At 36.0% G+C, this 27,994-nt stretch overlaps 1 protein-coding gene across 33 annotated transcripts in view; it reads right to left on the reverse strand.

The window, feature by feature from the left end:
- CAMK2D (calcium/calmodulin dependent protein kinase II delta) overlaps window positions 1–27,994 on the reverse strand; it is a 320,978-nt gene that overhangs the window by 65,883 nt on the left and 227,101 nt on the right. For all 33 annotated transcript variants that reach the window (XM_003269329.4, XM_030798877.1, XM_030798865.1 and 30 more), the window contains exons 7-12: window positions 24,821–24,923; window positions 18,705–18,788; window positions 5,090–5,184; window positions 2,540–2,662; window positions 1,301–1,384; window positions 799–841 (exon numbers count right to left, since the gene is read on the reverse strand). In XM_003269329.4, coding sequence (XP_003269377.1) covers window positions 799–841; window positions 1,301–1,384; window positions 2,540–2,662; window positions 5,090–5,184; window positions 18,705–18,788; window positions 24,821–24,923 — 532 coding nt within the window. The remainder of the gene's footprint in view (window positions 1–798; window positions 842–1,300; window positions 1,385–2,539; window positions 2,663–5,089; window positions 5,185–18,704; window positions 18,789–24,820; window positions 24,924–27,994) is intronic.

Below are 27,994 nucleotides of genomic sequence, written 5' to 3' on the forward strand. Positions count from 1 at the left end.
CTATACTTTTGAATGAACTTAGGTCTAAGAGAACTGGGTTCCTCAATAATGGTCTTTTTTTTTTTTTTTTGAGACGGAGTCTCGCTCTGTCGCCAGGCTGGTGTGCAGTGGCGCGATCTCTGCTCACTACAACCTCCACCTCCCTGGTTCAAGTGATTCTCCTGCCTCAGCCTCCCAAGTAGCTGGGACTACAGGCACGCGCCACCACACCCAGCTAATTTTTGTATTAGACGGGGTTTCACCATGTTGGCCAGGATGGTCTCGATCTCTTGACCTTGTGATCCACCTGCCTCGGCCTCCCAAAGTGCTGGGATTACAGGCGTGAGCCACCGTGCCCGGCCAATAATGGTCTTATTTTAAAAATCTTGCATACTAGGATTCCCTATGAAAATGAGACCAAAAATAACTTATTCAAAGTTATTACTTTATGAAATATCAGTAATAAATTCTAGGTTTGAAACGCTGAGATCGTAAATGACAGAGTATTTATTTCCACAACTCATGCACACCCCAGCATTTGATAGATGAGGCTAGTCCTGCACCAGCACTGACCGGTGGCCAGAGCTGCCAGAAGCACTCTTGTGAAGGGTGCAGTCACGGAGGCTCGGCAGCAGACAGCACCCAGGTAGACTGCTAATGGCAGCCACAGGTGTAGAAGGAATCTGTGCCACACATTTGCCACCCCTGAACAATGAGGCTTTTCTAATTATTAGATTTTTAAAATTCCAGAGACAAAAAAGCAGAGACTACTTAAAAAGAAAACCAAGGGATAAGAAGCAGAGTTCTCAATGCATGTACCTGAGAAATTCCTTGTAGCCAGCATAGTTGTTAAGATGGCACCCTGTGAAAAAAATTAGAACACAAAAGTCAGTGTTGCCTATGCAAATCCTGGACCTAACAAATATAGAGTCTTTGATAACAAATCTTTTCCCGGCCCTACTTTCAGTTAGGGGATTTTTGATTGTTTGTTTTTGTTTTTTGGTTTCCTGAGAGTCAAAGGCCTTTGTCTCTCATGATGCTGGGACGGCCCTCATGTGCGGGCCAGATTCTGATTATCAAATTGCACAGCTGTTTTCCACTGAAGGAAGGATCCACAGCATGTGTTGCCAGGATGATTCTAGCTTTTCACCATAGTTTTGATTCTGGTGTGTATTCCATTTCCCAAGACCCCAAAAAAGAATAATGAGAGTACTGAGGTCTACATAATTGAAAGCCTTTGCTAGAAGTTATTTTCCTCACACAGTATTTCACTTCTTAGTCTGCCAAATCTACCTCCCCACAAAAATGTAAAATTTCTTACCTTTAGTTTTCTTCTAGCATTAAATTTCTTCAAGCAGTCTACAGTCTCCTGTCTGTGCATCATGGAAGCAACAGTAGAACGTTGCTAGAAGAAGAGGATAAAAAGTAACTTAATTGAGAATATTTAAAACACACTAAGTATAATAATGTCCCTGACTTCATCAAATATTTATTAATGGTGCTGCACCTGCATGATCAACTTCTAAGTATTCAATTGCCAAAGTTACCTAAAAATAAAATTTTGGTTTTGCCAAGACTACTTGTGACCAAGATGCAACACTGATGTATAGAAAGTATAGAAATGGGCCAGGGGCGGTGGCTCACGCCTGTAATTCCAGCACTTTGGGAGGCCGAGGCGGGCGGATCACGAGGTCAGGAGTTCGAGACCAGCCTGGCCAACATGGTGAAACTCCATCTCTACTAAAAATACAAAAATTAGCTGGGCGTGGTGGTGGGCACCTGTAATCCCAGCTACTCGGGAGGCTGAGACAGGAGAATTGCTTGAACCTGGGAGGCGGAGGTTGCAGTGAGCCAAGATCGTGCCATTGCACTCCAGCCTGGGCACTAAGAGCAAGACTCTGTCTCAAAACAAAACAGAACAAAAGCAGAAAGTATAGAAATGAATATTAATAATTTCTCAAATTATCTTTATTTTAATGTCTTCAATCACATTTCGATTGGGCTGCTTTTCATTTACTTAGTGACACATTTATCACCTTAGCATTTGACACATTCAGAAATTTACTTAAGTCTCCAGATCCCCCTCAAGTTTCACACTATTTTTCTTAATATTTCTAAAATATATTCAGACTACTACGGCCATTCTTTTATGCCACTAAAACTCTACTCTCACCTGCCAAACTTCACACTTGTTTCTAAAGTTGCCTAATGATAAATAATTGAACTTTGTTCAATCTTTTCTTCTGGGACACATTTAATTTTGGTGTTATTTTCTTAACCTTGTTCATGAGTATTGTCAATAATTGATATGGAGAATATTCATTCCTTTTGTTACTGCAAGCAATATTTATTTAAGAATCTATGCAATTCAGACTTTGCTACTGAAAACTGCATTTTTTCACCATCATAAAATTCATTTTCTTAAACACCTCGAGTCAAAAATTCATTTATTCTGAGTTTCATCTCTTTTTGCAAAGCTATTTTAATTCCATAAAAAATATATTAAAAGAGAGCTTATTTTTTATTTTAGCTCTTGAAGTTTTGTAGAAGTTTTACTTACACAGATCCATGGGTGCTTCAGTGCCTCTGAGGCTGTGATACGTTTGGCAGGGTTGATAGTAAGCATTTTATTGATGAGGTCTTTGGCTTCAGGAGTCACCGTGTCCCATTCTGGTGATGGAAACTTCAAAAATATAAATTTATAAAAAGTTTAACAAATAGACACACTCAATCAAACAGGGAAGAGTTAACTACATGAATCATTCCCTCAAGTAGTGAATTTCTTCATAAATTTACTTTTTATATAAGTTAAATTGTATCTAAAATAAATAAAATCATTTAGATCTATTCTCCCCCTCTATGTAGACAACTATATACATTAAAGAGTATCTGAGAAGGGACCAACATAGGTACTGAGCTGCATATCACATATGGTAAATACATTTTAATACTCCATGGCTACTTGGAGTGCTGTAGTGAGAAGAATCTGAGACTACAGGAGCTTCAGCAAGGAGCTTCAAGAAGTTTAATCTGCCCAATTACAAATTTCACCAAAGTATATGAAAGTAATCAAACCTTATAACTTCCCATTACTAATACTTTTTATATTAAGACTATATAAGAAAGCTACTTCTGGCTGGGCGCAGTGGCTCATGCTTGTAATCCCAGCACTTTGGGAGGCCGAGGCAGGCAGATCACGAGGTCAGGAGATCGAGACCACGGTGAAACCCTGTCTCTACTAAAAAAAAAAATAAAAAAAATTAGCTGGGCGTGGTGGCGGGCACCTGTAGTCCCAGCTACTCGGAGAGGCTGAGGCAGGAGAATGGCGTGAACCCGGGAGGCAGAGTTTGCAGTGAGCCGAGATCGCGCCACTGCACTCCAGCCTGCCTGGGCGACAGAGCAAGACTCTGTCTCAAAAAAAAAAAAAAAAAAAAAAAAAGAAAGCTACTTCTTTCTTTACGTTATTTTTTGTACTGATAATTACTTAACTTACTTTTACATGATTAGCATATTTAGAAGAAATACTGTCCTTCAACGACGAAGGGAAATTTATACCACATTAGTTGCAAAATGATAGAATATCGGGTTATTTTCCCAATTCATGAATTTTTATGGACAATCTTGAAAAACAAAGCCATTGTCACTGTGTCATGGAATTAAATTAGTCTATTTTTAGTAGTTTTAAAATGGGGAACTTGTGACTCACTGGCAAAAGAAAGCATGAGAAAAATGATATTGACTCTAATACCTGTGACTTTTGCCAGCTTAACAATTGTCATTTTTTAATTCCTGAAGCTTATCTTTGGCAGTTGTAAAAGCTTGCTAACTATTAGGAGCTACTAAAGAAACACACGAGGTTGTTTCTTAATGTTGTACAGGTCTTCTGATAGCAAATGAGGCGTAGGTTCAGCATGAAGAAAGGTGAACATTTTCCTCAGTTCTCTAATTTTCATGAAAGCATTCCTCTAGGTATACCAAGCAGTGCATTTTCAGGGCTATGTCTGCACAGAGAGGGGCTGGTTCTAGTCTGTAAAGATGGTGAATGTGCTAGCTGTTGCCATGTAAATAATAATTTGTTCCAATTACTAGTCTAGGAATAATGCAATGATTCGAAATTCAAAGAATATACATTTTAAATTCTTGCTAACTGACACACACATCCATCTAAATAGAAAATTTTATCAGAAATGCATTGAAGAGTTCATGAGACATGACAGAATATAATACAGACATTTTATATTTTCTCCTCTCACTTTCACATTGAGCTTTCAATTTGTGCACAAAAGGCGAACCCAAAATTGCTACTACGTAGTTACTCTACTTAATAACACATGGAAAGCATGCCCAGACCCTGCACATGGATTTCCATAGGGCTGTATGAGGGGAAACCAGAGAAAGTGGTAAATCATATTTACAAGAATATGTATCAAAGGAGAGCAAATTATATCATAAACACAAAGTTAAGCCACAAAGAGAAAGAGTAGATAAAGCCTTCCTCTTCAGATTCTGAACTTAATTTACGAATGTATATATATATATATATATATCTACTTTCAAATATTTTAATTATAAATTAAATATATTAGAATTATGATTTTCAAATTTTTCAATTGTGAAACTCATTCTTCAAATGAAAGCTTGCATAGTATCCCAAACAGTACAAAAACAAAAAACAAAACCCAGAGACTGGTATAGTGGGATAATGTTCTATTTGATATGTGATCACAGCAAAGTATTGTTGGTATATAACGCAAAATTATGTGATAGATATTTGAGAATATAATTCAACTAAATAGGCAATAATCATTTCTATGGCAGAAATATTTTAATTTTTATGTTTTTAAAATGCACTAAGATCCAAGTATTTTGACAAAGTTCTTCCTCAGAGACTTCACATGGCTTTTCTTTCAATCTTAGGAGACAGTGAGTTAAAAGGAAACATAAACTGAATACATACGCTGCATTTCTTTCTCCCTTTCCTTAAGAGAGAGGGAAATAATATGAGAAAGTGGTAAAATTATGGTTAAAAGAAAAATGAAAAGATCTGGCTCTTGGTCAACAAGGAAAAGACAAACCTTCATCTAAAGTGATATAAATAGTTATTACATACATCATAAGCTCCAGCCTTGATCTGCTGATAAAGTCTGTGTTGGTCTTCATCCCAGAAGGGTGGATACCCAACAAGTAGAATATAGAGAATGACACCTGGAGGAGAATATAATGTTAACACAATTTAAGTCATATAGACAACAATAAATTAAATATGGCTGATCCACAATGATATTAAGCCGTAGTTGTTAAAACAGAGAAAACTAGATTGTAGGAAAACTTCAGAGGGACGTGTTATGATCGAGTCTAGAGCAGTCTCTGGAGGGTGAATGCTTCTCCTCCTATGCTCCAGAACTCTGACAATGTGTCAGTCAATGCATGCATCAAAGAATTCTAAAGAGGTATGGCAGGGCAACATTCATTTAGGGCAACATTCTTTGGCCTCCCTGAACTCTTGTCTATATAGGGTCTTCCTGCATTCTTATCTATATAGAGACTATGATTTTAGTCACTGTGAGGTTGAAGTTTAAAAACTAAGCATGTTTTTTATTTCCTCATACTTGTTTTGATGGTAATTGGGACATTTTGTTGAGTGATGGTGTCCTGGTTATAAATTCACATTCTAAATAACCAGAGTCCTGCAAATGTGGGTACCCCATAGAGATAAAACCCTTTTCTTTTCAGTAATCTTAGTCTTCAAAAACTTCAAACCTTCTCAGTCAAACAACTAAACCAAGACTACAGAAGAATATATATTATGGGAGAGGGAAAAGGAAGAGAAGGGAGAAATCCCACAGAAAATTCAAAGTAATAATAACAATAAACACATGGCTGTAATAAAATTTGCTAAAATTTTTCACAAACATAATTATTTATAAATTAATCACCATCTAATTTAATTTTTAAAATTAAATAAAATTCTGTATTCACAGTTTTTAAATTTCCCTGAAATCATATCTGCAGTCTAAATGTCTGAGATTGTTTTGAGACAATGGTCTTCTCTGTCATCAAATATCTCTCCTGCCACTTTTCGCATATTTTATTGCCTTGCTTAAGGCCTTTGGTTTCTTTCCTAGCTCATTATTCTGGAGGAAGGCAGTCATTCCTCTGACCTCTCCTGTTTGCTTTTTTCTTGCTATGTTTCCTTAAGCCTGGGAAACCTGAGAAAGAAGAGTAAGACAGGTGACACTTTGCCAGGTGTACTCTGAGACTTATTTTTTCCCTTATCCAAGGTGGTGTCTTTGGTCTCTGTACCCAGGAGATCTATCCCTGTTCCTGTCCACCAGTCTGGACATCTTTATACAATAGACACTGTTGCAGCTGAAATGGTTTTTAAGCAATGGTTTAATCATCTTAGAATTTTATAGCCTGCTTCAGGAAGATACAGTTCATAAGCAGATTTTTCAAGTCATGTGAATCAATACAAGGATAAAAAATTTTAAACAACATTCTTAAGGAAAAAAAAAAGACCATGAAGAAAACCACAGTATATTGGTACCTCACCTTCATGACATAAAAATAATTTTTCCATGCATCTAATGAAAATGATGATAGTAATGATGATGATGAGTGTTTGTGTTTGTGTTCTCAGGAGGCAAGTAGAAAAAAAGCTGTACCTGAGTAGTTTTAGCCCTCTGCTACATAAGGTTCCAGGAGGTTAAGAAGAAAATTTGCTTTGTAATAGTGATAGTTTCCATTGAATATGAACATTTTCCTAATACACATCTGGAATTAGGCTGTTATAAAATTATAAAACAGTGGCTCAACTGAGACATTTAACATTCTCAACATAGGCTGTCTGTCCTTATGAATTATGTCTGCAGTTGACAGTTGATGCGGTGCTTCTCGGGGAAGAGGAAGCTCACAGAGGGCTCATTCCACGAGTAAAGCAGCCAATATGTAATAGATGCCCACAATTTAGTTGTTTGAGGGAAGAGTGTTTACAAAAACATGTACTTTAAATAAGATAACAGCATAAATGTGAAGATGAAAAAAAAACACTTTTAGGCCCAAAGACTTAAAAAAAAAAAATTACAGGTGCTATTGACTAGCCTGATGTGAAATTGTCAATGCCTATTTAAATAAACACTGTTTTGTAAGTTTACTTCAACTTGATTATTAAACAAGCATCTAAAACCTTTCTGAGTTATGCTATTTTGTAGTTCTGTTTTCTGAACATATAGAACAAGTATGAGACTCATGGCATAAGAATAATGTAATATTAATAAATTTTATTGTAGATAACATTTATTCAGAGTTATGTGTGCTTTAATGCATTATCTCATTTAATCCTTGTATAATGCTATGAGGTAGATATTGTTATTATCTGCATTATATTATAGATGAAGAAACAGGCTGAGAGGTTAAGTAACTGTTTCAACCACAAGCAGGACAGACATAATGATGCTCTAAACATTCCCTGCAGCCACTTTTTCTTTCTCTGTGAACTTTAGTAGGAATGGTAATATACAATTTACAACTTCGTGTTGTCTAACTGAGAGACCTTGACATACTAGCAAAGATGTCCATTTGGTCCTATCTTAAATGTTCCTTGCAGCTACTTTTTCCTTTAGCTAGGTCCTCTAAACAAACGCCTATTTTAAAAGTGTTTGTTGTTCTAGGCTGGGCGTGGTGGCTCACACCTGTAATCCAAGCACTTTGGGAGGCCAAAACGGGCAAATCACCTGAGGTCAGGCGATCAAGACCAGCCTGGCCAACATGGTGAAACTCTGTCTCTCCTAAAAATACAAAAAAATTAACCGGGCATGGTGGCACATGCTTTTAGTCTCAGCTACTCGGGAGGCTGAGGCAGAAGAATCGCTTCAACTGAGGAGGTGGAGGTTGCAGTAAGCCAAGGTCGTGCCACTGAATTCTACCAGCCTGGGTGACAGAGTCTTGTGACTATCTAAAAAAATAAAAATAAAATGAAATAAAACAAAATAAAATATAATAAAATAAAAGTGTTTGTTGTTCTAATTGAGAGTTCTTGCCTCATGAGTAAGCCCAACTTACCCTTTTTTAATAAACCTAAATTTTACCTTTTTTCTATGTCAGAGAAAACAGAAAGGAAAAAAATTTCTAGCTCTTTTTCTTTGCCAATATACCTAAAGTAGTAAAATCATTACAAGTCAATGAAGAAGTCTTTTTTTTTTTTTTTTTGCAAGAACACTTGAGGGGTGATGATGTGACCTCAAAATATTGGGTGTCTCTCATGACACTAGCAGCCTTTGATGATTACTGACTACATAATTTTACTGGGGTTGTAAAATAATGATGGCTAGGCATGGTGGCTCACACCTGTAATCCCAGCACTTTGGGAGGCTGATGTAGGAGGATCACTTGAGCCCAGGAGTTCAAGACTAGCCTAGCCAACATAGCAAGACCCTGTCTCTTCCAAAAACAGAAAAACTTAGCCAGGTGTGGTGGCATGCACAGCCAGTCCCAGATACTTGGGAGGCCGAGGTGGGACAATCACTTGAGCCCAGGAGTTCGAGGCTGCAGTGAACCATGATCACATCACTGCATTCCAGCCTGGGCAACAGAGTGAGACTCACAAACAAATAAACAAAATGATGATACTCTAATTATATCATGCTTTCTTTACACTAAGAAAATCTTGCTCCTTATCCACTTGGTTGGCCTAAGATACAGTTCATATAGGAAAGATAGGCTATTATTTATTTATTTTCCTCTTTACTAGCCAGTTTTTAAAATAACGCATTGGCTCCCTAACATCCCCCAAAGGTTAGGACTTCTGTTGAATTTTGATTATCATTATCAATTCCTGGATTTAAACTTACGTGATGTATTTCAATCTATTATGGTATTTTTCTTATTGGTTCTCAATTGCCCCATCTTTGGCTAGTGCCAGCCTCCTCAAGGTGGCTCCTGCATCTGTTAATATAAACTCTGTGGTCCTTAATAGTTTTTCTATGTGGTATGACAAGATGCTCCTGGATCATCTTGCTTTTTTTCTGTTCTAAACTTGAAATCAGTTGCTACTACAGAAAGTTCCGGTTCCTTTTAATGGTAAATAGTATCTAGAGACCAAGATTGAGCACTTACACGTGCTGTCTTGGAGCTACAGGTTTCTTTGAAAAAATAAATCAAGATATAAGGAGAGAGGAGAGAGAATGGAGCAAAACTTACAAATTAAGAATGACTAAGAGATCTAAGAGACCAAATAAGATTATGACAGGAGACGATAAATAGGAAAATGACTAGATATTTTGATGCTACTAAGCAATAACTATTAAAGTTTTAAAACTAATATTACTGTCATATTTAGAGTCCTTTTCTTTTAGAGATATACTTTAAAATATTTATAGATGTATTGATACAATGTTTGAATTTGGTTAAGATAATATTGGAGTGGGAAGTGAAAGGGAGGAAATAGATGAAATAAGATTAGCCATCAGTTTAATATAGTATTCTCTCCATTTTATGTTTCACATTTTCCATGACAAACAGTTAAAACTATTTTTGATAGAGTTGGTTCCATATACAGATAGATATTAAAACTAGTTTTCCTTATCTTATGTATATATTTGTGCTTAGGAGATGCTAGAGATGTCCGGTTAATAAGACTTTTGAGAAGCGCTGATTACGATTAGGTAGAAAGACTACATCATCAAGAACATTCAAAATTGATTTTAATAAAAGTTAATGTTAAAAAAGTTGTTAAACCTATAATCTTGTTAATAATTAAACATTCTAAATGTTATTCTTACAAAAGGAGAGATGAAGAAGGAAGGTTGGAGAACTCGGAGAAGATAGTGGGAAGTTAATGGAAGAATCTAAGACAGTTGCTGAATATTCTAAGTAAATAAAGGGGTACTTTATAAACTTACAAGCAAAATGCATGTGGAACTTGGAAATACACAATTAATTACATGAGTGATAAGTATGGCTCTCTCTTACCTTGCTGTAATATGATTAATGGAAAATCATCATACATTTCAAGTAGAGAAAGTGCTCAACTAACACTCTGTGACCTGAATGGCCAACGAAGGGTAGAACAAAGAGCTAGAAGATCAATGCCAGCAAGATAGGAAGGCATGTTTCAGAGGATGGAAACTATCTATGCCATGTAGTAGGAGTGGCAAACTGACAGGCCTTCTAGCAGCAGGCAGGGATGAAGGCCTGCACCTGTACTGTGTATGGGGTGGGGTGGTCACCAAGAGGGCTGCTGTGTTTATGTGTCTGACAGGCACAACTACTATATAAGAGCAAAAGCATTGCATCACTTGTTCTTTTGATTATTTTAAAGAAGCAAGAAACTGACAGTTTTTATAGAAATTACTTGCTAATAAATTATAAAGATAAATAATTAATGTCAACGCTCATAAGAATAAAATGTCCATATGTCTGACTAAGACAGCAGACCGCCTGCAATGGACAGAATGTTTGTACGGCTCTCAAAATTCATATGTTGACATCCAAATCCCAATGTGATGGTATTTGGTGTGGTGGGGCCTTTGGGAGATAATTAGTTCATGAGGATAGGTCCCTCATGAACAGGAACAGCACCCTTTTAAGAAGACGGCAGACAGCTAGCTAGCTCTCTTAACTACCATGTGAGGATACAACAAAAAGTTGGCAGTCTGTAACCCTGAAGAGGGCCCTCACCAAAACCTGACCTGACTATGGTGGCTCCCTGATCACAGACTTCCAGCTTCCGGAACTATGAGAAAGAAATTTCATTGTTTATAAGCCACCCAGTCTATGTGACTTTGTTATAGCAGCCTGAACTAAGACTTCACCTGTTTGCAACCTCTGACATATCCTGGAATAATCTTAGAAACTGCTCTCCTAAAGGAATCTGAAATTAGCTATAGTAGTAGTGCTTAGTTTTGGTGTTGCATCAGCATCACCTGGCGAGCTTGTTAAAATGCAAATTCCTGAGCCTCACCTCAGTGAATCTTTTTTTTTTAAATTATGCTAAAAATACCTAACATTAAATTTAAACACGACATTAAATTGTACATAAAAAAGGTCCCGCACAGTGACTTTAAATTATACATAAAAAAAGGTTCCACACACTTGCAATCCCAGCACTTTGGGAGGCCAAAGTGGGCAGACTGCTTGAGCTCAGGAGTTTGAGACAAGCCTGAGCAACATGGCAAAATCCTGTCTCTACAAAAAGTAAAAAATTAGCAGGGTGTGGTGGTGTGCCCCTGTAGTCCCCGCTACAGGGGAGGCTAAGGCAGGAGGATAACTTGTGCCTGGGCGGTGGAGGTTGCAGTGAGCTAAGATGGTGCCACTGCACTCCAGCTTGGGCAACAGAGCCAGACCCTGTCTCTAAATAAATAAATAGTACATAAAATAGATCTTTTTTTTGTTTTGTTTTGTTTTGTTTTGTTTTGTTTTTTAAAGACAGGGTCTCATTCTTTTTCACCCAGGCTGAAGTGCAGTGGTATGATCATGGCTCACTGCAGCCTCAACTTCCCTGTCTCAAGTGATTTTCCTGGGCTCAGCCTCTCGAGCAGAGTAGCTAGGACTACAGATGTGCGCTACCACGCCCAGCTAATTTTTTCTGTTTTTGTAGAGGTAGGGTCAGACTATATGTTACCTAAGCTGGTCTCAAACTCCTGAGCTCAAGTGATTCTCCCACCTTGGCCTCCCCAAGTGCTGGGCTTACAGGCATCAGCCACCATGCCCAGCCAGATGTACAATTTTTAAGTGAACAGTTTTGTAGTACTAAGTACATTTACACTGTCATGAAACAGATCTCCAGTTTGTTTTCATTTTTCAACACTGAAACTCTATATACATGAAACACTAATTTCCTCTTTCTCTCTAGTTCTTGGTAATCACCTTTCTATTTTCTGTTTCTATGAAAGTGACTGTTTTAATACTTCACATGAGTAGAATCATATAATATTTGTGCTTTTGTAACTGGCTTATTTTGCTTAGCATAATGTCCTTGGGGTTCATCCATGTTGTAGCATGTGACAGAATTTCCTTCTTTTTTAAGGTTGTATAATATACAATTACATGTATAAACCACATTTTGTTTAAGCTCTTTATCTGTCAATGGACATTTGGGTTGCTTCTACCTCTTGGTTGTTGTGAATAGCGTTACTATGATCATAGGTGTACAAATATTTCTTCAAGGTGCCGCTTTCAATTATTTTGGATATATAACCAGAAGTGGGATTGCTGGATCCTGTGACCCCAGAGAATCTGATTCAATGGTCCTGAGGTAGATCTCAGGTGGCTGCACTTTAGGTCATTCTGAATGAACCATGTGGTTTGTGGTTCACAGTTTGAAAAACACCAAGTCAGGGAAACCAGACATAGTAAATGTAGAGAAATTTAAGACAGTGTGTAAGTTCAGAGTAAGAGAATATTGGTAAAGACTATGATTGGGAGTAAGGCTCCATGAACTGAAGACTGTTGGAGATGCGGGTAATAATGGATGAAGGCAGAAGGCCTCTAATTTGGAGGCCTATCTGTGATTGGCCAAGTGTAAGGTAATCTCAGAACTGGTAATAGCAACAGAATATCCAGTAGGCTTGGGATTTCAAAATGATTAAAGTACCTGATAATGACTTACCCCAGCTGAAATATGAAAAGGTTAAACCCCAGAAAACACATCATTGCTGAACCTAAATTCACCACACAAGAAAAGAAGAAACATATTCCATAAAATTCCCAAGGTTTGTCCAAAGTCAAGGTACATTTGTGACAGCCACTAATTTATTATCACTCATAACTGTTGACAGTGATACCTAAGTAAGGTAGAAAAGTAGCAAGACAACACATATGTACATAGGGTGTGGGAGAGACCTATGTTATAGGCTTGCATTTATTTATTTATTTTTAGGCCAAATTGTAGAAGAAGCTCTGTTAGAAATTTGTGATCCAGTGATATCTACAAACATTTCCTCATCCCATTAGGAAATTATGGAAGCAGTTATACATACAATTAAGTCAAAAAATTAATTTACTGCTGTTAATGGCAGAACACAAGGCTATGGTCTTGCTTCATTAATGTTTATTATTTGCTTTCCAGTAATGGACTAGTTGCTTCCAAAGAGAGAGTACAGGTCAGACCATACTCTGTGTGAGATCACAAAAGCAAGGTAATGTTGGAATTTGATATTTCCCGTGTGCAGATAATTGCATGATTCTAATAAAAATAATGTACAGGCTTGTTTTAGTCATTATACCAATGCCCTGCTTCACTCTGCTCTGCTGTAATGAGGGTTCAGAGCTTAATTCATATAGAAGGCTAGCTGCCTTTCTGCTAAATGGCTTGTTTTGCATTTCTTTTGTTTTCTGAGTAGTGTCATTTTTTACCACTCAACCCACTGTGTACTCTTGAAAATAAGTCACTACTTAATTGGCAAGAGACAGTGCTAATGAATGGCTGAAAAAGAGTTTCCCTCAGGACAAGCCACAACCTAAAAGCAACCAAATAGTGTGTCCATCGCTGTGGTGGTGATTACAATGGTGATGAGTAAGGGTACATCATCTTACAAATAAAGTGAATTAATGTCACTTTCATGTCACATGAGTAAGGTGATATATAATAAAATGGTAAAACAATTCCAAATCCCACAACAATGACCAAGACATGTAACAAAAGAATACATTATAATGTTCTAGTGGGAGTCATTTCCCCTAAACATGTGATATTAGAACACTTAAGACATTTTCATAGCTGTGTGATCTCAAGTGCATTTCTAGACAAAGGGTCCACACAGTCTCTAAAGAAATAGAAGTTGGTGGCACATACATGCTCCAACTGGGGCATGACTCATCACAAAAGAATTTGGCTGTTTGCATAATATTATGTGAAGAAAGGATACAATATAGCAAGGTGAAAGGTGGCAAAATTGGGGTTAAAAATCTATGAGATGACCTATGGCTATGAGTTTCTAAAGAGTCATTCTTGATATCTGTGTGTGTGTGTGCGTGCATTATGCACATGTGTATGTAGTATCTAATATTTGCTGAAAAAATGTTATATAGTTTAGAAAACAAAGATGGAAACTACTCTCTACCTATCCTTTTTCCCTCTTCCAGACAAGAAAGTTAGAGCTTCTACCTTATAAGTTCTCTCACATTTCACAGATATGAAAACTCACTATTATAAGATATTCCATTATTTTAAAAGGTTAGATATATGAACTGTATTACAGAAATGTACTCAGACAATCCACGTAAAATCAAATATTCCAAAGTAATATTAAAATTGAACATAGTGTGTTTTGTGAGTCTAAGACAGTGAATCCAAACTCTGAAAACACATCATAGGTTATTAAAAACGCAGTTGCCTGTGTTTACCACATATCCACTAAAGCAGAGGCCCATGCAGGACCTGGGCATTTTGATATAAAGGCATATGTTGTCTTATTGTGCTTTTTTTTTTTTTAACTGTACTTTGCAAATATTGCATTTTTTACACACTGAAGGTTTATGGTAACCCTGCATTGAGAAAGTCTGTGGTGCCATTTTCCTAACAACTTGGGTTCACTTCGTGTCTCTGTGTCACATTTTGGTGAGTACTGCAATATTTCATGAAAGGAAGAGTTAACTGATGTGGCAAACTTCATTGTTGTCTTGTTTTCAGAAATTATCACAGCTTCCCCAACCTTTAGCAACAACGATCCTGATAAGTCAACAGCCATCAACACTGAGGCAAGACCCTTCACCAGCAAAAATATTGCAACTTGCTGAAGGCTCAGATGATGATGGTGATATTTTAGCAACAGTTTTTTTTTTCTTTTTTCTTTTTGTAGAGATGGTTCATCCTATGTTGCCCAGGCTGGTCTCAAACTCTTGGACTCAAGATCCTCCTGTGTTGGCCTCCCATAATGCAAAGATTACAGGCGTGAGTCACTGGGCCTGGCTATTTTAAAGTATTTTTTAGGTAAGGTATGTGCATTTAGACATAATGCTATCGTATACTTAAGAGACTATAGTACAGTGTAAACATAACTTCTATATGTACTGGGAAACCAAACAATTTGTGTGACTCACTTTATTTTGATATTTGTTCTATTGTGAGACCAGAAATTAAACCCATAATATCTCTGAGGTTTGCCTGTATATGCTTCATCAGTGATTTTTCTGCACAGCCAGAGAACAATCCCTAGCATAAACTATTAGCTTTATGGGTTTCTTTTTAGTGGATCTGATATTCTTCAACATCAATAAAACTTATACATTACAAAAAAAGGTTTTAAATTTTCAAAAAATTCTTAATTTTTTTGGATTGACAAATTATGATTGAATACATTTATGGGGTATAATATGATGTTTTGATATTTACAGATATACAATGTGGCATAATTAAATAGAGCTAACTCACCTGTCACCTCACTTGTCTATCATTTTTTATGGTGACACATTTGAAACATGAAAAAATGTTTTCGATATAAGAACAAATGAGTAATTTATTTAAATTCTTTGGCAGAGTAAAATATGATTCAGAAGCTGTGAAATCTGTCCATAATAACACCTTTTACAAAATAAAACAAAGGAAAATTATTTAAAAGTAAAGAAAGAAAGCAGAGAGAGGGAGAGAGAGAATTTGGTATTCAGGTCATCAGATGAGGGCATTCTACCGATAATCACGCCGATAATGCTGAGTTATATAATACACTTTGTTTTTAAGTCTACTATAATGCATATATCAGTTATCTAGAAACTTCATTTATAAATAAAGACTTTGTATAATAATAGCAATGATAACGATCACTTACTGTATTTAAAAAATCCTCTCTGCAGTCCCATGAAGCAAGAACTTTGATGATCTCCATTTCTAGGAGGGAACTGAGACACGGGGACTAAAGAATTTGTGCCATGTCATACAGCAAGTGAACTGAGAAGCTAAGTGTGTTCTCTTAACCACTACAGATACTGCCTCCTACCTATGAAGTAAACAGGAGGGATGAAGACAAAAAAGTAGAAAATGGGAAGGAAACTAGGAAAACAAGGAGAGATAAACACAAAGGCAGAAGAGGCTGGAAAAGGCCTTCGATGAAGTAGGCAAAGAAAGAGTATGAAATGTCCCTTATGCTGAGTCCTGCTTCCCTTGGTTACTGATTATTGTATGCCACACTATCCCTCTAGTGTTCAAGGTCCAAATGCAGCATTTTAGCTACAACCCCCCATCTTTACAAAAATAGCTTGATAAAGTATGTTTTAAAAATACTTTAAAAAATATGATTGTATCCTTCACAAAACCTGTCTGTGTCTGCCTGAGTCTCAGGCCACTCTGTTGCTTTTTAAATTCATCAGCAGAAACAGATCTATGTATGCTGGGAGCTGATTTATTGCAAGGAAAATATCTGAGATATCTTCCATTAACATTTAGATTTGAACAAAGATATTTTGTGACAATGCTCTAATTCAAGGCATTTTAGAGCTCATGCCTTAGAGTTCATGCTTAGAAGATACTCTCAGGTAGATAGCAGGAAGACAGAGCTTGGGGCATTCCTAAGACCTTACCCATTAATTAAGTAGCAATTGTCAATTGTCTTCCTTTAAAGTGCACTGCATTTGACCCTCCTACAATTCAATGAGGGTAACATATTCCTATTTTACAGGTAAAGAAACTAACTCAGATATATTAAAGAGACTGGGTTAGTAGGTAAAAAGTAAAGACTGAACCCCAGGGGTTGAGACTATAAATATAGTGCCCTATTTTACCACTGCCTTCCCAGGCGTGGAGGTAACTCTGAAAGCCCAAGATTCAATCAGTTTAAGATCAAACATCAAGTTGTTACCAAAGAGGTAAAGCTGACAAGAAATATAGTGAGGAATAGCCTATCACTATAAAGTAGTGATGATGCATTTATTAACTTTTTAAACTAAAACAAGTCTAAGAAATTATTTTCAGAATCAAGTAAAGTTTTTTAAATCAACTTTTTCCAAGCTTGCTGACAAACACCAAAGGCACTGAAATCTGTCTGCAGCACACTAAAGCCAAACTATGATAGTTAGGTATCTACTTGTAGGCTGGTAGCAATGACATAGTATCAGGAATTTAGGTGATTATGTTGATAATCTTAGTAGGGTAATGTTGCAGTATTCTTTCAGTCTTTCACATATTCAAAGCATATGTTGAAACATAAAAATTCCATTATAAAAACTGTGGGTGAAAATCCTCCCCATTATATGTCTTTGGGCCTGCATAGGATACTGTTTTTGATTTGAGTTGGCTGATAGAGGCCTAAATCAGACTTTTGTCCCCACAGGATGGTCAATTTCATTATTTTCCAATATTTACTAGTTCACTCTTAAACTCTGCCAAGTATCATGGGCAAACATAATATTTATTGGAAGTATTGGTTGGATCCATTGAGAAGACAGCAGCATAAATATATAACCACTAGGAGCAATGCTCCACATCCCTGTTATCAAAGTGTTCCAGAAAACAGCAGAATTAGCATCACCTGAGAGTTTGTTAAAAAGGTAAAAGTTTCTATCCTAGATATACTGAATCAGAAACACAGCAATCTGTCCTTTAAACAGCTGTCCATGTAATCTTGTTGTAGACTGAGGTTTGAGAACTTCTACTCTAAGTTGATCACTAGAGAATATCAACTTCAAATTTAAAAGATATTACAGGGTGAGTATCCCTTATCCAAAATGTTAAGGACCAGAAATGTTTCAGATTTTGGATTTTTTCAGATTTTGTAGTATTTATACATACATAATGAGATATCTTGGGGATGAGACCCAAGTCTAAACATGAAATTCATTTATGTTTTATACACATCTAAACACATAGCCTGAAGGTAATTTTATGAAATATTTTAAATAATTTTTTGCATAAGATAAAGTTTGGACTGTGTCTGACTGTAACCCATCACATGAGGTCAGGTGCAGAATTTTCCACATGGCGGCAATCATGTTGGCACTCAAAACGTTTTGGATTTTGGAAGCATTTTAAATTTCATATTTTTTGATTAGGGATGTTCAACTTGTATTTTAAATTATAAAAATTGTGGTTGTTATAGACAATATTTGTGTCCCTCATAAAATGCATGTGTTAAAATCCTAACTCCTAATATGATGAAAGGAAGGAAAGTGAGGTCTTTGGTAGGATGGAGGCCTCATGAATGGGATTAACGCTCTTATAAAAGAGACCCTGGGAGCCCCCTCTCTCTTTCTGCCATGTGAAGACACAAAGAGAGGATAACGCTCTACAAAACTAAAAGCAGGCCCTCACCAGACGCCGAATCTGCTGGCACCTTGATTTTGAATTTCCCAGCCTTCACAACTGTGAGAAATAAATTTTTGTGGCCAGGCATGCTGGCTCACACCTGTAATCCCAGCACTTTGAGAGGCTGAGGCAGGTGGATCACTTGAGGCAGGAGTTCAAGACCAGCCTGGCCATCATGGCGAAACCCTGTCTCTACTAGAAATACATAAATTAGCCATGCATGGTTGCGCGCCTGTAATCCCAGCAACTCAGGAGGCTGAGGCAGGAGAATTGCTTAAACCTGGGAGGCAGAGGTTGCAGTGAGCTGGGATTGTACCACTGCACTCCAGCCTGGGTGACAGAGCAAGACTCCATATCAAAACAAATAAATAAATAAATAAGAAATACATTTTTGTTATTTAACCCACTTGGTCTATGACAGATTGTTATAGCAGACCAAATGGACTAAGACACTAGCATATCATAAAATTTGCTTCAAAATATAATTGCTTACCACATGCCCACATATCCACTGGCTTTCCATAAGGATCTTTACGTAAAACTTCTGGAGAAAGATATCCAGGTGTGCCAGCAAAACCTAGGGAAGAGAGATGTTAATGAGTCACAGTTGATTTGACAAAACAATATGAAATGGGAAACTAAGAAAGAAAAATTTCGGGGGCTTCTTTATCTGATTATATGTTTTTCAAAATACAACAAGATTCTCAGAGCAATAAATAGTGTAGACTTTCTCTTTATAGAAATATCAACACTAGTATGCCCTGCCCTGTAACTCATTTGAAAAAAAATACATCTTTTTTTCCAGATATGAAGGCCAATCTACTATGCTGCAAAGTCACTGTGTACACTTAAGGCCACTTTTGGTTAGCAATTCTTACTGTCCTTTATGTATATGGGAGTTAAAACTATACCTGAAAAGAAATATGGAGAAGAACTCACCAGGAGAAGATATAAGTCCAAAATATATCACAGAGCTCACTGTGTACTATTAAATAATCAGTATGTACTTGTAACTGGCAACTAAAGAGAAGATGCAGGAATATTCAGATGAATCACTATTGAACAAGTATCAACTAGACATTCGACTTAAGAAGGGATGTGGTAAAAACTAGATGGGGAAAGAAAACTTCATATTATACATATTGGTATAGAATTCAATAAGTTACACTTAGAAACAATTCATAGCTAGAATCTAGAGTAAAATATTTATTTCTGAAAATAGCAGTTTTTTAAAATAAAAATGTTTACTTGAAACATACTAAAAACAACTATCCTCATTTGGAAGTTTTCTTTAAAAGCATAAATAAACTAAAAAAATCTTTTAAAAAGTATATATAATGGGATTTCTCCAACCACAGATCACTGATGAAACACACCGTATACTTATTGAAATGCAAAGTGTCCAAGAAAGAAACTTTTCCCCCCTCACTTCTGTGACAAATTTATACTTATTAAGTACAAACAACATGCAAAGAGGCATTAAAAGACAATATATACAACACAGTTACTTCTCTGAACAAAAAAGAAAATGAGGAAAAATTGCACTCAATCTTTTTTCTTTTCTATTACCATTCTTCTTTTTCTGTTTGTTTTGGAGGAAGATTGGATAGACAATGAGAAGGGATTCCAAGAAAAGACCTGTATGTTGTAATTTAAGCTGCAAATGGACCCTGGGTAATCCACCTGTACCTCAAACTTGACTTGAAATAAATATTTGGTTGGTAGTTGTGAGGTACAGAGAATTACTGAGCAATAATGGTGGTTCCACTGCCTAAAGCTTGAAGATTTCCTCAAGGAGTGATATGCACTCTGTGAATTCCAAGGTAGAGATGGACACAATTGTTTTAAAGAGCTTGCCAGCGCTTATGTCCCCTCCACTCTCACCATCCTTCTCCAACTCCTCTAGAGTTGACAGGCAATGAGACTCCAATGAGAAATCGATGCTAATGTCCAGATTAAATCCAATGTTCTTAGTGTATACTTTCAGATCCTTTATCATCTGGCTACCCTTCATTCAATCAACATGATTTCATTCTCCTTCTGAGCCCTTGACCTGACTAAGCTCTTTAAGGTCTTTTAAAAATGGTCTTCTCATTGTCACCCTTGATACTACTTTTTCTGTTCCTTGAATCCTCAATATTTTTTCTCTACCTGTTTTCTAACAGAGAGTGGCTCTAAGTTATTTCCATCTTAGAGCTCTCCTTAGTTACCTACAGTTCTCGGTGATCCCTTCTCACCCTGAATTTCAATGACTCTTTTATATACAATCTGTACTCTTCTGTCCAAATCAGTAAACTTTAATAATGTATGATTTCGATAACTTATAATACATGGCCAGAAGTAGGAAATGTTAACAATACCTCTCCTAAGCTTCCCTAAGATAGGGAGGTAAGTTACTATGTGAGTAAGAAATGAAAAGATCATTTAAAATGTAAATTATTACAAACCTCTTCTGGAGACTAAAATTCTAAGAGAATACCAGCATGCTCATTCTTATTTAGTTACAACCATCATTTGAGCAGTCAATGGGGTCCTTACCCCAAGAATATTGAAGCATATATCTAAATGCATGGACGTTAGGAAACAATGTACTGTACAATGTGACCTCATAAATACAGACATATGGGGGGTAAAATAGATAAGACCTTCTTTGTGGGAAATTAAACTTGCAAGAATCTAGGATTATCATACTACATGCCATCAATAGAAAAAGTAATGAGAGCTTGCCTTTTTTAGGGATAGCATATGTTTCTTACTTTGAAAAACCAATAAGAAAATCAAAATAGGTAACACAAAGAGAAAAGAGAATTACTGACTGTTGGAAATGTATCCATTGTAACATATTGGCATAAAAAGAACCTTAATATCATAAAAAAGAGACGTAACAGCAACCAAGCAAAATAATTCTTCCATGAACCGAGATCTTGGTAATTATCTTTTTTTTTTCTAGCAGCAAAAAAAATGCTGGAAATGTATTGCAAATATCACGTCCAGTTCCATAAGAGAAACAGAATATATTTGAATACTTCTTTTTGGTAAATTTTCTAGCCATCTTATCAAGTATAGTGACAGGGTGTTTACTTCTACCATTTTTGGCTAGTACTCCAACAGACCAGACTTTCAAGAAAATGAAAAGTAAATATGGGAAAAAACAAACAAGTTTGGACTTGAAAAATGATAATTAAGAAAACCACAATAAACAGCTTCCATAATGCTTTGTATTATCTATTATGTTGTTTTGTATACATACTATGTTTTTTTCTTATTTGTAATGGACCTTGTATATTTATTAAAATAAAATTATGTAAAAGCCTGAAGCTCTGGTATTTCACATAATGAAGAAAGAGTCCTGCTCTTTATCAAAATTAAAATGACAAAGCTTTTCCTCCATAAACACTGATATTACATTTTGAAAGATAAAATTAATCAGTAAAAATATATGGGACTATAATGGCAGATCATAATGAATGAACATCAAAACAGGTCATTCATTATTAAAACATGCCTTTACTGGTAATACTTAAAATATATCTGGCAGCTCATCTGAAAGAAACGTAGAACACCACATGTCTCCTTTTTCCTCAGATTACCATGAAGATTTGCTTGAACTTGAGACAAGAAAAAGAAAGAGAAAAAAGAAGTATATTCTCCCAAGTTTAGACACTCTGTTTTTCTATACTTCTGAAATACTGAATTTCCTTAGAACTTAAGATGTTGTTTCTTTTAAAAGTTATTACTCTAACAGGTACCTTAACAGTAACTTAATTGCTGACAGCGCCATGCTGATGAAGTGGAAATTTTATTGCTGAGCTGTTACTGCTTCTTTGGGACCAGCTTGTTTTTAGAAATCAATAACAATTTGAAAATCTATGTACTTTTATTTGGATGCTATTGCTTTTACTGACCTGATATTCAGTCTTCTACTCACTGATTCACTAAACAACTTTCACTGAATATGCAAAGAACTATGTCATTGTTTCACACCAAGACAATTTTGAAAACGTATTGAACATCCTTTATAGCTCACTCAAGTTTCTATGGACTGTTTCACTCAATCTGATAACAGTCCTGTGAAGAAGTGTTTATTATCTCATTTACAAAGAGGACAGTGACCTTACAGATTTCAAGTGACTTGCTCAATATCATACAGTTGTTAAGAATCAGAGCCAAGATATAAATTCATATATTCTGATTCAAAAAGTAAAATTTTTTCTACTACACATAGCCCTGTTCTCAAACTATATGTGTCATAGCAGAGGAGATAAAACATTAAGCTCAAAAACAGAAGAGATTTAAGGAGCTTGATTCCAACATTCTTGAAATCATCAAACATAGCTGCTGATGTTAATTTGAGCCTCAGACCTGATAACAAAGGCTTGTCTTATTCCTGATATCCTATCATCACCTTTACCAATTTCTGGCAATTATATCCCTGGGCCTAAGTTCCCATTTTTGTATCCTGCCTCATACCCCAAGTCTCTCATGAAGTGGGGTCCTGCTTTGCCCTACACAGGACTCGGGTCCTGTCTTTGAACCCAATGTCTGGGACTTTCATGTTTCCTAAACAGATTCCCATAGAGTTCATACTTCCTGTCTGATCTGTATGTTATTTGGAACTTGCTTGCTCCTACACCCTCCCTAGTCAAAGCTATCATCATGCATAATTTGAACGATTGTTTTAGACTAACTGGGTCCTTGCTTTTAGATTAACTATCCTTAAATCATCTTCTATACTTCTACTGGAATCATTATTAAACAACATACACCTAGGTATGTCCCTCTCTTCTAAAAATGTTTCACCAGATCCCCAAATCTCTAAGGTGAAATCCAAACCCTTCAAAAAAACATAAAATCATTTCCTGCCTCATTAACTACTACTCACTCAAGTATCCTTTAGTTTTATCAAACTTCTTGTTTTACTGTAATGGAAAAAATAGTTTCATGCCTCTGAGCCTTTCCATGTGCAGATCCCTCTGTCTGGAATGCCTTAATCTCCTTGCATGACGGTGAACAAAGTCCCATTCATCTTTTAGGCAACCATAGGTGTTAAGACAATTATTGAACCTCTCTCCAGAGGCAGGTTTTCGTACTTCCTGTCTTGTGTTCCCACAGCACCTCATACATTCCTATGTTAAGATACTTCCACCCTGAATGGTAAATAGTTGTAGATACAAAAGCCTCAGCTCCTCCAGGGTCAGGACTTCCTACTTAATTTATGTATCTCTAGTATTTGATTTGCCCATCTCTGTGATAGCCCCAATACTTCCTGTTCAACCCTTAACTCCTGTTACAATATATTCTTTCTGTGTTAATTGTACTCTTTTCCAGGATACAAAGATCATCTGAATCTCTAATTTACAGACCTAATCTAGGTCCTACCTTCTTTCAGTTTGCAGTTAATGGGTACAAGCTTATTAAAAAGTTAAAATATTATAAACAGAATGACAAGTTTGGAGGTATTAAATTCATCTGGGATTGGAGGGTAAAAAGACAATGTAAAAGGTAATATTAAACATGGGAAAGACTTCAAACAAGCATAACTGTCAGGTACTACTGAAAAAGGACAGGCAGCAGGAACTGAGGTCCCGCATTAGGCTGCCAGGAAGGCTTGGCACACCCTCCACTCCCAGTAACAGCTGGGACAGAAAAGGGAGATGTGGTGAATCCTGGGAGTCATATGTACATCTTGGGAGATGTGTACATTAGGGATACAGAAAAGCATTTGCATATAAAACAAAGAAATAGCATGTTTTTAGTCCTCTATTTGTTGTTGCTCAGAGGAAAATAAATCAGAAATGAAGGGCGGTAAAAAAAATTATCTAACCTCAACACACCGAAAGTCAGAAGACAAGACAGGCTTGGGGAGAGGTTATATTTTTGGAACTCTACATGAGAAGTGGGTTGGATATTGGAAAATGGCAGAGAGAGGCATATGAAAATTAATGAGCAATAATTTATTCAGGCTGAATACTGAAACCAAACATAAGTCTGGTTAGAAATACTATAATTTAAATTTATTTAATTTCTTCCTTAATTGTAAAGAAGCAGAAATTTCATCATACAAAAATTTCTAAATTATCAGAATTTTTGAGAGGAAACTGGCATGTTGAAGACATAAAATAACTAAGGTGAAATATACACATAAATATATGCTTCATAATTTTTAAACAATCTTCAAATCATAAAGTATTATATGTGAAATATCCTGTGTTTCTTGAGCATCTACTATCTACACAGCAGTTTTTGGCATCATATGAGGTTGTACGCAAACGATCAACTTTCTTTCAAATAAAAAAAGTCCTCTTTGAATGTTGTAATCCTCTAATTAATGCTTACTAAATAATGTACTTTCTCAATCCTCCTTTGAGAAAAAAAGTGTATGTCTTCTTGTTCTCCCATTAATATTTTCCCTTAAATTATTTCTAGATTATATACCCTTTTATGTCAACAAAATTAAATGCTTATAAAGGCACAATATCTAAAAATTAGTCAAATTGTTATTAGGATGAAATTTTCCATTTTATTTTCACTAGGAAGTGGGATTAGGAGCCAGAAGTCAGAAGCCAGAAGACTACAGGTAGCATGAAGGAGAGGGCTCTCTCTACTCACCAAACCACGCCTGCTGGTCCCCTTGAACTTCTATGGCTAAGCCAAAGTCTGCCAATTTCACAGCTGCTCCCTTGGATTTGCTAGCTAAAAGCAAATTCTCAGGCTTTATTTAGAAAGAAAAAAAGAGACTGAAGTGAGAACCTATTTTAAGCGACTATTCAAAACTAACAACATTTTACAGGATTAGGGGGAAAAAAATTCATGCACTGTCATCTTTCCTGGAGACTGCCATTCCTAAATCCCAGGGAAAATACAGTTAGAAAATGATTAAATATTATCATGTGTGCAGGCTTCAGACAGATGCATAACTGTCCTAGAGAGATACTGGGTAGAAGAGAGAATACACTTGGGGAGGGATCGAGTGAATGAGAGCACCTGTCTTGACCTGCTCACATGTTTCCAAGGACTGCTCAGGATTCGGACTTGGCCATGGACATTGACTTAGAAGCCTAACAGAGCAGACATTTTCAGCAGAAGGAAACTTGGCAAAATAATAACAAGAGTTGGACCAATCTACAGACATTTGGCAAATGAAACTGTGCAAATTAAATCCTAGTTAACTTCAAGAGTTTGGACCCAAATGTAGTGATTTTGATTCCTCAATGTTTCCAAACAATTTTGGTACAAATTTTGGAGACTTACTCTGAATTATGTATTAAAATTGCTGTCTTTAAGAATCTGTTTATTCTTAAAGGCAGAAAGAGTATACTACTATTTGCCAAATGTTATAGTCAGCTTTTTTTCCTTATAAGCCAGCTTTTAAAACATAATTTACATTTCTTCAAAGTGTGATTCAGAGCATTACTTATATATTTATTTTTCCATCTCAGAGTACTATGAGAAAGATATATTTTTATTTTCTTGGGTACTTATCATTATGCAAGGGCTGATAACTCAGTCTTGGAATAAGGCTGTGTCTATACCACTGTTTCCCAACCAATGCATCAAGACACATTAGTACTTTGAAAATAAGCACCAGGGAACAGTCTTCAATTTCCATGAATCGCCTTTGTGGATTTTAAGAAATGAAGATGGTCAGGAAAAGGAGGCTGATTAATATATACAATTAAGGATATACAACCCCAAACTCGATAAATATATTGGGTTGGAATGTATATGGGAGAGTGGTTCAAAGTCCTCCTATTTGGGGACAAAACTCAGCAAATTTAGAGGTGTGTCTCAGACTGAAAAAAGTTGGGAAATAATGGACTCTACGAATGCCAAAACGATTGTCAGAAAATCTAAAAATTCAGTCAAATTCATTTTGTTTATATGTTAATAAACAAGTAATGTCATGCTGTAAAAATCAAATTGGCTAAATTTTTCCCACTGAATTAGTCAATTCTGTTGGTTGTTTTAACCTTGTGTAAACACAGCCTAAACCAGTATCTAATTTATTAATTAAGCCAGCCATGCAAATTAGCAAAGACCCATAACCAGAACTTGGAAGAAATTAGGTTAAATCTACAAGAAATTAGAGTGTTGGCGAGTAAGTTTTAATCAAGTACCAGACTTCTTCAGGCTATTGTTGCTCACTGCCATCAGATTCATCGCTATTATGACGACTGGTAAATGTGAGAAAACTTTTCTAATTTTGTGGGGCTGATAGGGATTTTTAACCACCTCAACACTAAATACATAATTTAATTTGGAGTATGGGATAAAGATATCTCAAGAATATAAAAGGCTTTTATGCTGAAATGACTTTTAGTAAAACCTAACATTTGAAATTATTTGGAACTTTATCAATATACTATAGTATCTACTCATGTTAAATTATTTTAATTTGAAGTTTTATTTTTGCAATGAAAATTTATGGTCTACTACATTCATGCATTTCCTAATTTGATCAAGAAGTTAAGTTCCAACTATTAATTCATGGAATAATTAACTTAGAAAAAGCTCATCAAACTGTAAGCAATGGTTGATTCTAATTCTTTCTTCACTTTCGAAAGCACAGGTATGTCAGAGATTTCTGTTAATACACATCTGTCCTAATTTGTCAACCACAGACTCATTCAAAAAAAGAGTTTCAGTCACTTTAGAAATCACATTTTAGGTGTTTGAAGTCAGGTGATAAGTTTGTTGAGCAACTGTCAGCGTAACTGGTAAATCATCTTTTAAAAAATTGAGTGTGTTTTCACTCTTATCACTAAATGAAAAAGCTGTTGGGCAGGGCTGTGTGCGTTATGCCTCAAGCACCAAGTATCTGCCAATTCAGAAGAAATGGAACATCTTAGAATTTTATCATGCATATCCTCTGAATGACCGGGGCAAATACTCATAACTAATGAAGACCTCACTGTAGGGCCTTTGTGAGTCATCCAGAAAATAGTAAATCCATCTGGACCAGAGTTGCACCTTATACTCATGAAGACTGTTCAGCTGCAGTTATGTACAAGAAAAGGCAGGGTTATTTGAAGGTGACTGTGTAGATGTAACAATTAAGAGACTAACATTATTTCATGTTTATGTATATCTTTAGGCAAACCTAAAATACAGAATCATATAATGAAAATTTAAAAATTACGATGATTACTAAAATTTAGGATCTAAAATGAAATTATATAATGAAAACTAAAAAATTTAGGATGATGAGTTTAAGGGATTATTCATTTTTAATATTTCATCACAAGATTGCTTTAAAGGGCAGCTCCAATGAAACATTAAAAATAATCACACAAGTTTGTTTTCTATATAACTCCGGTATATATCAGTTTGAATAATCCTCCTATCACGTTCTGTGATTGTGTGGGAGGCTTAATCACTAAGACTTTCTAAAGCAACATTTTAATCAGGACAAGCACATTTATTCTAATTTTCCTGAATTACTACCACTCATATAGCTTCCAAGTTAAAAATATATTCTACTACAAAATTTTGTTGGCAAGGTTAGTTTAAATTCTGAATGCCTACAGAAAGGAACATAATTTGCAAATATAGTTTACCCAAGCTGAAAGGGTAGTATTTCTCCCCTAATTAATGATTAGCTCCTTAGAAAGGACCACCACTACACAATTATTTGCTACTATTCCACTATATTGATTTTCTATTTTCTAACACGAATCAGACAGGTGAGATCAGAAACCCAGGTATTCTAATGTAGCTAGCTATGGACCACAGCACCGTAAGAGAAACAGGCAGGTGATGATCTAGAAAGAATGTGAAGATCTG

This window comes from Nomascus leucogenys, chromosome 18, assembly GCF_006542625.1.
Source record: "Nomascus leucogenys isolate Asia chromosome 18, Asia_NLE_v1, whole genome shotgun sequence".
Taxonomy (NCBI): Eukaryota; Metazoa; Chordata; class Mammalia; order Primates; family Hylobatidae; genus Nomascus; species Nomascus leucogenys.